Raw genomic sequence first — 12,500 nt, 5'->3', positions numbered from 1 at the left:
TAACCTTACTTTTCCTTGGCCAAAATTATCAAAAACCAATCAACCATAATCGCCAATCAAACTCGTGCATTTTTTCTTGCATACAAATTGATCCGATTTTTCACAAAGCTCAGTTGCTTCTCGAGTTTCATCCTACCGTTTTCTCGGGGGGTCGCATCCTGTTAACGAAAGGACTATAAACACCAATCAGCAGTGAGTAATGTTTCTTGCATACAAATTGATCCGATTTTGAGCAAAGGTCGCACACCCTACCTTTCGTTGTTAAAAGAAAACTCTGAACACGCAACAAAAACAAAACAAGTTTGTCAAGTTAAAAACCAATGAAGGTGATAGAACAGATTTTATTGGTGGGTTTCGATCCTAACGTTTTCTGAGAGGTCAACAAGTTGTTCATAAAAGGAGAGAATCATGCTGTCAGTGTGTATTATACAGCGAAATCTCAGAGTAGTGAGAAGATGTCAAAGCAAGTGCGATTCAACGATAAAGTTTCCCAAGCTGTGTTTAACACGAGCAAAGGGACTAAACGTTGCATTGACAATGTGGAAACATGTCCGTTAGCTGAAGAGGATGAAGTTGTTGCACGCACTTCTGAATTTCAGATACTTCAACGTGAGCAGAAGAAAGCCTTGCATGAATACCATATGAATAAAAGAAAGATCAGTCGACTACATATGCGTGATGACATTCTAAAACTATTCTGGGCTGCTTATATATACGAGGAGGAAGCGTGGCAAAGGCTGGTTGACATAGTTGATAATCCAATTTCCACAGAACATGTGAATACCTTTGCCGAGCAAGCCATTATCTAATAAAACAGGGAACTTTGATTAAACGTTGCACTAATAATCCCTGATTATTTATTCTTACTGCCTGTAGGGTTAGTGAAAATAAAAGGTTTCGAATTGTCCACGCTTTGGTGTTTCCGGTTGCTGATTTAATAATTAAATCATTTTCTATGCTTTCTTCTGTAGCAAAATTCTTTGTCTAACTAGTAAATTCCACAGTACATTTTATGCTAAAAACTGATATCCCATGAATCATGAAGTGATGGAAACGATATCGGTTTTTCGAGTGAAATTTACTTTCGAATTCACCACTTTGGCAATGAAGTTTTCTTGAACCACACGAGTTTTAAAAGAAAACAAGAGTAGTATAGGGGGAATGACAAGGTGAATTTTATTCATGTATGCAAATAGATTCAGGCGGAAAATTCTACCCAAACCAGTTGTTGGATTAGGGTTTATAATGAGATGCGTACCACGTAGGTGTACGAGGGTATATTCAAGATGGCGGCAGAGGTTTAAATGAACTGCATGTCATATATTTGGTTTGAATTGTATTATAAGTTTTCTTTTCTTTGGAGTGGACTGTAGTGTGTTCTGGTGGTCCCAACCAGCCGGGTAGTATCGCACTTATATAGGGAAAGAATAATGGAGTAGCTAAGAACCAATGAGAAGGCACTCACGTCACAGTCAAACAAGTTGAAACAAGTTTAAGGGTTGGTTAGAAAAACCAGTTTTGAGATGATCAGTATTCAAAAGTCTTCAATAGCAAAAACCAGTCAAACTGGTTTTCCTTTCATCCTTATCGCACACCCTGAAATGGACACGTGTACAAGGGCAATTCAGAGATGGACAGAATCATCGAACAGCAGATTTTTGCTTTGGAGATGGACGCATTAACAAACTGTTTGCAGTGACTGCAGTTGGACAACAAAATCGTAACCTTACTTAATGAACTTTGGGATAAGATGAATAAAGGAGGCTGTCACAAAGTTGAAATAACAAGTGATGAAGATGGAATGGAAGTCATAATTGGAGAGCTAATGGTTCCAACATTTTATTTCACGAACGAGAAGAAATTTTTCCGTCAACTTTGTTGTATTTTGAAGTCAGCGCTACAAAATGAACACTGGCGACGGGCAAAGATTCATCAACTATTTGTTAGCGAGTGGAAGAGTGACTATTTCTCACATACAAGATGGAACAGAAATGACACGTTCACATTCAAGCAGTAAAAGAAAAAAAAAGTCATTATATTTTTGTTTGTATTTACAAGCAAATTTAAGTGTAGGTGCCAAAACTTTGCCTACAGGACTGTCGTTTAGTATCCCTCGTGGCTTCACAGAAATTTTGTCACACACTTTAAATTCAACAAGATTTATTGATTTACACTTAAAGCGTTGATCCAGGTAAATGAAGACTAATGCTTGTAAATAACTGAAGCTGATTGATAAAGCCTTGGATAGAAGCGGTTTCAGAAAGTCTGTATCCGTTGGAGGGATTACTGGTCGATTAAAGCTCAAAATCCTGTCGTTTTCCACGTTAACTCTCTCAAACTTAACTTACATCTAACATGACAAAAAACTGAAAAATAAGTAGACTACAAAAAGCATTGTTCTATTCGCCCTATGTGTTCACGCCTATCCGTCGGGCACATTTGACTCTACCAATTAACACTAAGTAAATACGATACAGGCGTGGGGAAACCAAAAAGCTTAAACAGACAGCTATTCGGCAGTAACATTAAGTATTTACAAACAATGCGAACTAAAAATTAAAGTATTTACAAACAAACAAACAGAACCTTTGTATTTACAAGCAACCACTGAAAAGTTACAGTATTTACAAAGAATAAGAATCTCTGTATTTACAAGCAAGAACTTACAAACAATAAGAACAAATGCTATTTACAAACTAGATAAACCCTATTCAACAACATAACTTTGCCTTTTCAATTCAGCGAAAGGGATGAAAAATCAATTAGCAAAGATTAATCGAAAAGCAGTCGCTGTATTTAGAAATAATGGTCTATGAGCTTTTCAAGTAATCTTTGACAGTGATCACGTCATTCAGGAGTTCCCATTTTCATCCATGTTTCCGCATGCAAATATACACTGAATTGCAAAGGCAATCTCGTGTTGTTGAATAGGGTTTAACCCTTGAATAAAAGAAAGATCAGTCGGCTACATGTGGGTGATGACATTCTAGAAGTATGTTACGAAAAATAGTATTGCGTGACAAGCGTTACTTTCTAGACCCTTCGCCAGAGTTCGTAGTTTGTTTATATTTAGGTTTGTACGTAAGCGTTTCTAAATCGGTGTGTTTTGTAATCTTCTATAATTAGATCGATTACTAATTTAGAAAGTTCTAGAAGTTTATTGTCAGAGTATATAAGTAGACGAGTCCAAGCGGAGTGTTTTTCTAACTAGTTTTTCACAAGCGAAGAGAGTTGGCGTTGGCCGTGTTTAGTCAAGTGTGACAGAAGCAGTGTTTATTCAAGTTGGCGGAGGCCGTGTAAGTTTATTGAGTACGTGTTATTCAGAGTGTTACTTCGTGGAAACTACGTTCATTTTGGAATAAATCTTCTTGTTGTTGTTCCGACAACCCTGCGTTCAGATTAGTTTGCAAACTACCTTTCCTCAAAACACACGAACTCGTAACAAAGTATTCTGGGCTACTTACGATGAGGAAGCGTTTCAAAGGCTGGTTGACGTAGTTGATAATCCAATTTCCACAGAACATGTGAATACCTTTGCCAAGCAAGCCATTACCTCGGTGAATAAAAATAAAATCGTGAAAAGATGGCGGGAAGAATTGATGATTCTGATGCCTATTGTTGAGCAACATCACATGGTTCCATTTCACCATCAATTTCTAGACAGTCAGTTTAAGGAAGAACGGTTAATTGGACGAGCTGAGAGCTCCAATCATTGGCTGAATGAACTTTTACAGGAATTAACACACTCTCCTGATACTGAGATCTTAGACCATTTACAAATAATTTCCGATGATCCTATGACATCTGAAAATCATTTTGATATGGTATCTGAGACCTTGTCAGAACTGGACTCCCTTCATCCTGAATTTTTTTAAAATCTGACTGTCTGAAGAAGTAACAGAACATAACTTCATATCAATAGACAATGAATGAACGGATGAAGAGCAACCTCGTACCCAGGGTCTTCTTGGCTTTCAATATGGCGGCGGGTCTTGAGAAGACCCTGGTACACAGGAGATCACGTGATCAAGATTTGTCCATCGAGGATGGACAAATATAGAAATTTTTTCAAAATGACGGCAAGGAATAAGGTGAGAGAAATCTGGGTACAACAACTGCCAACAAACAAAATGGAGTACGAAGGGGAAACCCAAAGCTGTAAAATTTGATGTAAGAAACCAAAAATACGGATGGATGAATGCACGAGCAACGAGAATGCGGCAAATTACAGAGAAATCTTGCTTTTGTTTTCATTTCATGTTATTTTAAACCAATGCAATTTTATAGACGGCTATTATTTCTCGGGGCTGTGATTTTTAAACAGTTTGGAAACAGCCATTGCACACAGTTTCACCTGTAACATCACAGACACTTGATCACCGTAAAATCCAGTGAGCTAAGGTTTAATGAAAGCCCTGGTTCTAGCTATTTAGTCACGGAGGTGTGTTCGCTGTCTTCCATAATATATAGTTTATATTGCATGTTTATTTTCAATCAATTAAACCTAATTATCATTAATTTTTCATACACTTGAATGATCATCCGATTTCTTATCGGTGTATGTGAGCCTTCTGACAACGACTTTCCCCAGTATACATTGACCCAAAGCTATTTTCCTAAAAGGAAGTATTATTATACCAAATATCTGTGGTACTTCATTTTCACAGTGAAACCATTAGATTGTTGTATTGTGGTTTTATCTCTTATCTCATCGATTGACTGCAAGTATTGTCATGTCAGTGTAAAATCAGTATTTTAATTGTCTTCTGATTGGCAACAGGGAACCACAGCATGTTTAGTGCCCACATTCTTACAACGTGTTATTGTAAATATATATATATTTTGTGGTAAAGTTGACATAATCAAGCCAATGTACATTGTTGAAAATGCTATTCCATAGTATTAGCAATCTGCTTCTTGCACTTTTCAAGCTGTGAAAAAAACTTTTCCATGTCTTGTTTTACCAGTGAAGCCAATGTGATGTCTTGGAATGCTGCTCATGAAACCTGTTGAGCCTAATTACAAATGGGCACAATTTGTGGAAGTCCTAAACATAAGCATCTCATCATCTTTAGCAGTTCTTGTCGAATGAGCCCAGGGTTAGGGGTGGATCTTTGCTGTTTTATCAAACTGGCTTTTAATCTGCTGTTTTGGAGGCAGTGGAAATGGCACGGTTTGTTTTATTTGCCTCCATTCCTTAAACTACATTTTTGTTTCATTTCATTTACTCTGAAACGAATTGTATCTATTTAGACATCAGGGTGAACTATTTACACAATAAAGTAGAGTGGCCATTCAAAACAGAGTTTGTAATTGAACATCTAAACATCTATGAGACGTAAAAACAAACTTGTGAACATGTGAACCTGAAGTATAGCAAATCATAATGCTGACAAGCATGAAAGTGAACGAAATGGGTCATAAATATGAAGTTTTCACTATCTGAATGATTTTCGGTTATATTAAAGGGATGTATTTATATATTGAAACATCCAAAGCCATCTCTGTTCATGGTGATAAGTAATGTAAACAATCTTCCCACTGGTGAGTTGTAGTAGTAAATTAGGTTTTCCAGGAACCAGTTATTTTAAAGCTAGTACTGGTAACTTCCTAGGTTCACATAGTACCACAAGAGATGAAATGGTATATGAAATGAATCATATATGAACTGCGGATATGAAATCAAGTGAAGCTATGATCTTCGCAGTTATGAGAGCAATTTCTGCACTTGCGTAGAGAAGCCTGAAAAATTCAGGACTTCAACGGGGTTTGAACCCGTGACCTCGCGATTCCGGTGCGACGCTCTAACCAACTGAGCCCACAAATGACAGGCTCCCAATGTCAGTGGCTTCATAGCTCAGTTGGTTAGAGCATCGCACCGGAATCGCGAGGTCACAGGTTCAAACCCCGTTGAAGTCCTGAGTTTTTCAGGCTTCTCTACGCAATTGCAAAAATTGCTCTCATAACTGCGAAGATCATAGCTTCACTTGAGTACCAAAAGCAATGGAAGATTCACAGAAAATGGAATTAGAAATTTTATGCTGTGGCATTTGAAGGAAAATTAGGTATTTGTAGACAAGTATCATTATGTTCTCTTTAATGGTTAATATTCCTTCACAGGCTTTAACTGTTCAGAGAATTTTTGTCCTTCTTTGTTGACAGTTTCAATAGACGAAGCGAAATATATATGACCGACCAAGTGACCCACACTACACTATTTTATCTTTTCTCCTGCCTTTACCATTCCAGAAACAAAACACTATTTCTTTTTGTGAAATAGGTTCTTGTTGCTGGTGAAGTTGCGAATTTCCTGTGCTTTGTCACCTTCAATTTTATTTCCCAATTCCCCTGTCCAGTCTGCAATCTTCCCCCAAATCACTGGGTGTACCACATCTTCAGACAGTAATTAAAATGCCACAACTTGTGCAATGCTAGAGAATATTTTCAAAGCATGTTTTGAAAACGAATAATTCAACTTCAATTATTGGAGTACAAGAAAACTCACAGAAGTGTGATGCTAAAAAAGTAATGTGTACGAAATTAAAGAATACTGTTTAATATACATATTTATATTTTTAAATCAGAAGAAGCAAAAATTCGTTAGCGAATTGACAGGTTAATAAGACTATAATGATAAGCCTTACTATTATTTTCAAGAATAATAATTATTGTTAAGACTTCACAATCTTAAATAACTCTCTTGGAAAATTACAAGATGACATGCACTTTGTTTGGGGTGAGGAGATTAATATTTTTTATTAATGAAAGTAAAAGGCAATGATGAAAACCGACCGAGCTAGATCTCTCTGTGCACCACTATCTGAAGAGTGTGGAAGGGATGGAAAAGAATATGGATTACTGCAGTTGCAGGTCTATTGAAATAAAACACAGGTCACATTCCACTGGTGAGTGTACATGTCACCGTGCTGCAGACAAATAAACAACACCAAAAGTGTCTGCTAGCGCTAATCACTCAACAAAAATGTTGTTTCAGGTCTCGGGGAAACTTTTGGCTTAGTTGTTGATTATTGGAGCAGCGACCTCTAGTCTTGACCTGTATTTAACAGACAAGCCTTCATTGCAGCTGTCACACGAATCAACAGAACCACATACAACTGCTAAATCAACCACATCAATAATCTATGAACCCTGTTGCACAATTTTGTAATTTGTAACACAATCTGGCATGGTGAAAACATTGAAAAACAGTAACAATACTTGCGTCAGGGAATTACAATTGTGACACGCCAAAATGAACCAAAACGTAAAGGTACGTACGAAATAAAATCATTTAATTACCGTTACATCTTTCAAACACCATTATATCCTTCTATATTATAGAGCGATCGCTAAGCCAGAGGTCGTGAAAAGCCAACATAGTTTTAATTGGAATCGAGGCCTGATCATCGTACAACGTGAAAAAACGTGGAATTTTTTTTTACTGTTATGCTTGTTAATTTGCCGCTGCTTCTTACAGAACAGCTACAATTTTGAACATGATGTTATCACAAATTCTGTTCTTCTTCTGGCTCTCCTCACTAGCCGCCATATTTCTTTCGACATTAAACGAATTAGAGTTCCTGTGAAAAAAGCACCAATCAGCGATCTTTTTAGTTCACTGTGTGCCAGGGTCTTCTCAAGACCCGCCGCCATGTTGAAAGCCAAGAAGACCCTGGGTACGAGGTTGGGATAAAGAGCTGTTAGAATTTTTGGAACAGTGCGAGGAGGAGATGAAAGTCCCTTTCGATTCCTACGATTATTTGTTGGAAAACAAAGTAAGCGCATTTCCTTTACATTAACAAAGGTACTACCTGCTCTATTTTCCTGTTGTTAGTATGCAATGACGTTACTGCTTTATTTTTTTTTGTCAAGTAAATCAGTTTATTATTATTATTATGTCATAATGTATCTTGTCTGTCTTTCTACAAGCAAACCCTATGATTATTATATTACACGTACCAGTTCTAAGTTAATAAGTACACACCATTTTGAATTTACCAGTGGTCACCCATCTTGATTTGCTTTTGTGAGTTTTCATACAGTTTAACTTTGATGTGTGTAGTTGGAAGACGCAGAATGTTTCCTGGCTGAGGAGCAGGTTGGGGGTGGACAGAGATTATGGAACTCTGACAAGCGTTATGCTCTCCGTCAAATTGCTTCAAGGAAAGTGCGCAAGTTTAATATCACCGCCACAGACTATCTGCTTTCCTTAAACCCGCAATCCGAAGAACAACTGTTACTGGAACAGCTTGTCAACATTTTTGATTCCCTAGTACACGAAATGACATCAGGTATGCCTGATAATGATCTTGTACGTTGTATTCTTCAAAGTCGATCTCTCAACTACCCTATTTCCCTTCCCTTTATGCCACGCCATGAACTGAATGCAGAGAGGATTATGGGTGAAATGCAACGAGTCTTGCAATCCAACGAACAGGTCAGCCTTCACGTCGGCATGCAAGTTCACCTAGTCCATATCGGTATGCCTCAAGGTGGTGTAGCCTCACGTGAGAGGAAGCATTAAGGTTTAAATTGTCCAAGTTCCTAGACAGCAAGCAATCTGTCCTTCGCATAAAAAACAAAGATTCTCTATGTCTTGCTCACGCTATAGTAACGGACCTTGCACGACAAGAGAAAGATTCTGAATGGACTTCAATTTAAAAAGGGTGTAAACAGCAACGGTTACTCGCTCAGAAGCTGCATCAAAAAGCTGGTGTCCAAGAGGGTCTCTGTAGACTTCTTGAAGTCGCAAAATTCCAAGCAGTGCTTTACAACTACCAAATCATCGTCCTGTCTGCCAAACATTTCAACGCCATTGTCTACGAAGGGCCCAGGCGAGAAAAACAAATTTATCTGAAAACCATTTCTGTCTCTAGCTTTCTGGGGAGGGGCTATTGGTGTTTGGAATGCAAGAGAGTGTACAATACGAAAGAGAAACATAATTTCAGTGAGGTATGCAAATGTTGTTTTACAGAGGGGTGTCTCGGAATTACACAGAAAGCGCCCTAGGGAGAATGCGGTACCTGCCACCGAATGTTCGCTGGAAATGAGTGCTATGCCAATCACTACCAACCCAACAGAGAAGGGCAGTCCGTGTGTCAAAAATTACATAAATGTAAACAATGCAACAAAGTTCTGTCACACCAAAAAAGAAAGCCAGAAGATCACATGTGTGGGGAAAAAACGTGTTGGAACAATGAAGAATATGTTGACCCAAATAAGCACAGATGTTATATGAAACTGATCGTCAATCAAGTAGAAGATTCAAGTGAAGTGCAGTCAAAACTGAACAAAAGGAAGAAAGAGCAAAGAAAACGAACACGTATTTCTGAGGAGATGATTAGTCATGAAGTTGAAGAAGACACGGAAAAAGAGGAGAGGCAAGAGTATTTATTTTTCGACATAGAATCACGCCAAGACAAAGATCAACACATTGCCAACCTTCTTATAGTACATGATGAGACGGGGTTTGAGATGATATTTAAAGGCGATGATTGCATTAATCAATTCAGGACGTGGTTATTAGATGGCACCCACCAGGGCGCTATCGTCATTGCTCATAATCTGAGAGGTTACGATGGCTTTCTACTTTGTAAATATTTTTATAAAGAGTGTATCCTTCCGAGTCTTATCCTGAATGGTCCGAAAATCATGTCCATGAAACTAAAAGAAGCTGAAATCAAGTGCTGGGATTCCCTCAATTTTCTGCCCATGCCCCTCAAAGCATTACCGAAAACCTTTGGCCTGACTGAACTTAAGAAAGGCTATTTTCCACACTTTAATCGTAAAGAAAATCAACAATATGTTGGCCCTCTTCCTTCTATAGAAAATTACGATCCGGCTGGTATGAAGAACACAAAAGAGCGAGAGGAATTCCTGAGGTGGCATCAAGAATTAACGAATGCAGAAGTACGTCTTTGATTTTGAAATGGAAATAGAAGAATATTGTCGTAGTGATGTGCACATTCTGAGGCGATGTTGCTTACAATTTAAACAGTTGATGGAAGAAGTCTGCAACCTTGATCCATTCAAACACTGTGTTACCATTGCAAGTGCCTGTAACCGAGTTTCCGACAAGAATTCCTTCAAGAAAACACAATCGGTCTTATTCTTGTTCAAGGTTATCAACCAGCCCGAAAATACTCTGTCATGGCTCTTCAATGGCTGTCCTGGAGTCATCATCAAAAAGGTGACCGCATTCTGCACGCTCTAAATGGGGGTGAACAATGCATAGATAACACCTATGTTGATGGTTATGATCTCGCCAAAAAAACCATCTATGAATTCATGGGGTGCCTGTGGCATGGTTGTGACAAATGTTATCTACCTGACACAGTTAATACTGTGAACGACACGCGTATGGAAGACCTTCTTGAGGGTACCATTTGCAAAATTGAACGTTTCAAGAAGCTTGGATTCCAGGTAGAAGGGAAATGGGAATGCGAATTTAAACAAGAATTGACCACGAACATAGAGATGAAGTCCTTTATTGAAAGCCTCAAGTTTGACACGCCCTGAGCCTCATCACGCATTCTTCGAAGGACGTACCAATGCCGTCTGTCTTTACAAGCACGTGAACGAGAATGAGAAGATCCATTACGTTGACTTTACATCCTTATACCCATGGAGAACTAAGTACTGCGAAATTCCGATCCAGCATCCTGAAATTTTAACAAGTGAAGCTTTAATCAATCATTTACCTCGCGAGTTCTTTGGGCTGATCAAGTGTGACATCCTTCCACCTACCTTTCTGTCTCATCCTGTTACCCTACCGTGCCAATGAAAAAGTGATGTTTCCTCTTTGTAGAACATGTGCTGAAACTCTGCAACAAAGCCCTTGTCAATATAAGAAAGAAGAGCGTATTCTTTCTGGAACCTGGTGTTCCATTGAGATTAATAAGGCGTTGGAGTTGGGATATCACATGGTTCGAATGATAGAGATATGGCATTTTCCTCAGAAGTCGTCTAAACTTTCCATTGGGTACATCGATACTTTCCTTAAAATCAAACAAGAGGCGAGCGTTTGGCCTTCCTGGTGTGAGACAGAAGCTCAAAAACAACAGTATATCACAGAGTATGAACAGAAAGAAGGGATCAAGTTGGAGTATGGAAAGGTTAAGAAGAACCCTGGATTATGCTCACTCGCCAAGTAGATGTTGAATTCCTTTTGTAAGTATCATTTCCTTCAGTTTAAAAATGACTCTTCTTGGTTTCAATAAACTAAACTATGGTTTTTTTTTTTCTTCTTTTAAAGGGGGAAAATTTGGACAGCATGATAAGTGGAGCTAGTCAAGGATCCAGAACACTACTTTCGACTCCTCACCTGTCAGTCAACGTGGGTTAAAAACATTCAGTTTGTTAATGATGAGTGCATAGAAGTTTATTATACTCATAGGGAAGGATTCGTATCAGGATCAGATAAGACGAATGTTGTCATCACAGCTTTCACTATCGCACATGCAAGACTCAAACTCCATTCTGTACTAGAACGTCTTCAAACAAGGGTTCTGTATTTTGACACAGATTCTGTTATCTTTACAAGTGAACCCGATGATTGGATGCCAGCCCTTGGTGACTATCTCGGTGAGTTAACTAACAAATTGGACCATAATGATTACATCACGACCTTTGTGTCCAGTGGTCCAAAGAATTATGCCTACCAAACCAAGAACGTTAAAACCACCTGCAAAGTCAGAGGATTCACCCTAAACTTCAGGGGATTGCAAAAACTGAATTTCTCAACCATGTGCGAACATGTCTGCAATCCTAATCAACAACCCATCTTCCTCGAGAATCCACATTTCATGAAACGAGGTGGGAAAACGAAAACAATACACACTGTTAACTTAAAGAAGAAATACAAACTCATGTATGACAAGAGAGTTGTTCACGGCTCCACAACATTACCTTATGGGTATCATTGAATCCAGCATTATTGCCTATGATTGGACATCTGAGTCTACATTCTGACATGCTTAATCTGTGGAGGCTAGGGATTGCTATAAGGGGAGGTTTGGAGGCCATCTACCACTCATTTTGCACTGGACTGTGAATATGAACAGACTTCATTTTTTTCTGGTGAGCGGTTGCGCTCAAACACTTGTACCCCTTACCGTTTTCCCCATCGTTTCCTCTTGGATTTGGCCTGATGTTTTGAAAGACATAGGAACAATACTTTGGGGTAGACTGTTGAGCTTGTATGCCTATATGGCTCGAAGTAACGCACCTCTGAGAGAGCAATACACATTTCACCTAAGCTTATGCAATACCTATCAATCACGTTACCATTCTTCATGGTGGATGACTGGACACATTTTAAAATAACCATGGTTATTGTTATGGGAAGGGATAAAAGACAGATGGATCAAGTTACATTTGTCATTTGTAACACAACCATGGGTAACGTTGCAAGTCGCCTTTGCACGAGTTCTACCCCTACTTTGGCCTTAAGTGATATATTTCAAAAGACGTGCTGCTTAGTTGCATGTTGCGGTAGTGAA

At 38.6% G+C, this 12,500-nt stretch overlaps 1 protein-coding gene across 1 annotated transcript; it reads left to right on the top strand.

The window, feature by feature from the left end:
• The first annotated feature begins 10,149 nt into the window (after nucleotides 1-10,149).
• LOC138053637 (uncharacterized) lies at nucleotides 10,150-11,924 on the top strand. The gene is made up of 3 exons (XM_068900233.1): nucleotides 10,150-10,502; nucleotides 10,808-11,149; nucleotides 11,396-11,924. Exons 1-3 carry the CDS (start codon nucleotides 10,150-10,152, stop codon nucleotides 11,922-11,924), a joined length of 1,224 nt encoding a protein of 407 aa, XP_068756334.1.
• The last annotated feature ends 576 nt before the right edge of the window (nucleotides 11,925-12,500 follow it).

Source organism: Montipora capricornis, chromosome 6 (assembly GCF_036669925.1).
Source record: "Montipora capricornis isolate CH-2021 chromosome 6, ASM3666992v2, whole genome shotgun sequence".
Taxonomy (NCBI): Eukaryota; Metazoa; Cnidaria; class Anthozoa; order Scleractinia; family Acroporidae; genus Montipora; species Montipora capricornis.
Note: the sequence above shows the minus strand (reverse complement) of the source record. Positions and strands in the feature narration are given on the sequence as shown.

Bases quoted from the DNA above. Each gene is read 5' to 3' on its own strand.
- LOC138053637 (XM_068900233.1), top strand. From the start codon at position 10,150: ATGGCTCTTCAATGGCTGTCCTGGAGTCATCATCAAAAAGGTGACCGC. The intron at 10,503-10,807 runs GTTTGACACGCC...TCCTCTTTGTAG, and splicing joins TCCTTTATTGAAAGCCTCAA to AACATGTGCTGAAACTCTGC. The intron at 11,150-11,395 runs GTAGATGTTGAA...TTATACTCATAG, and splicing joins GGATTATGCTCACTCGCCAA to GGAAGGATTCGTATCAGGAT.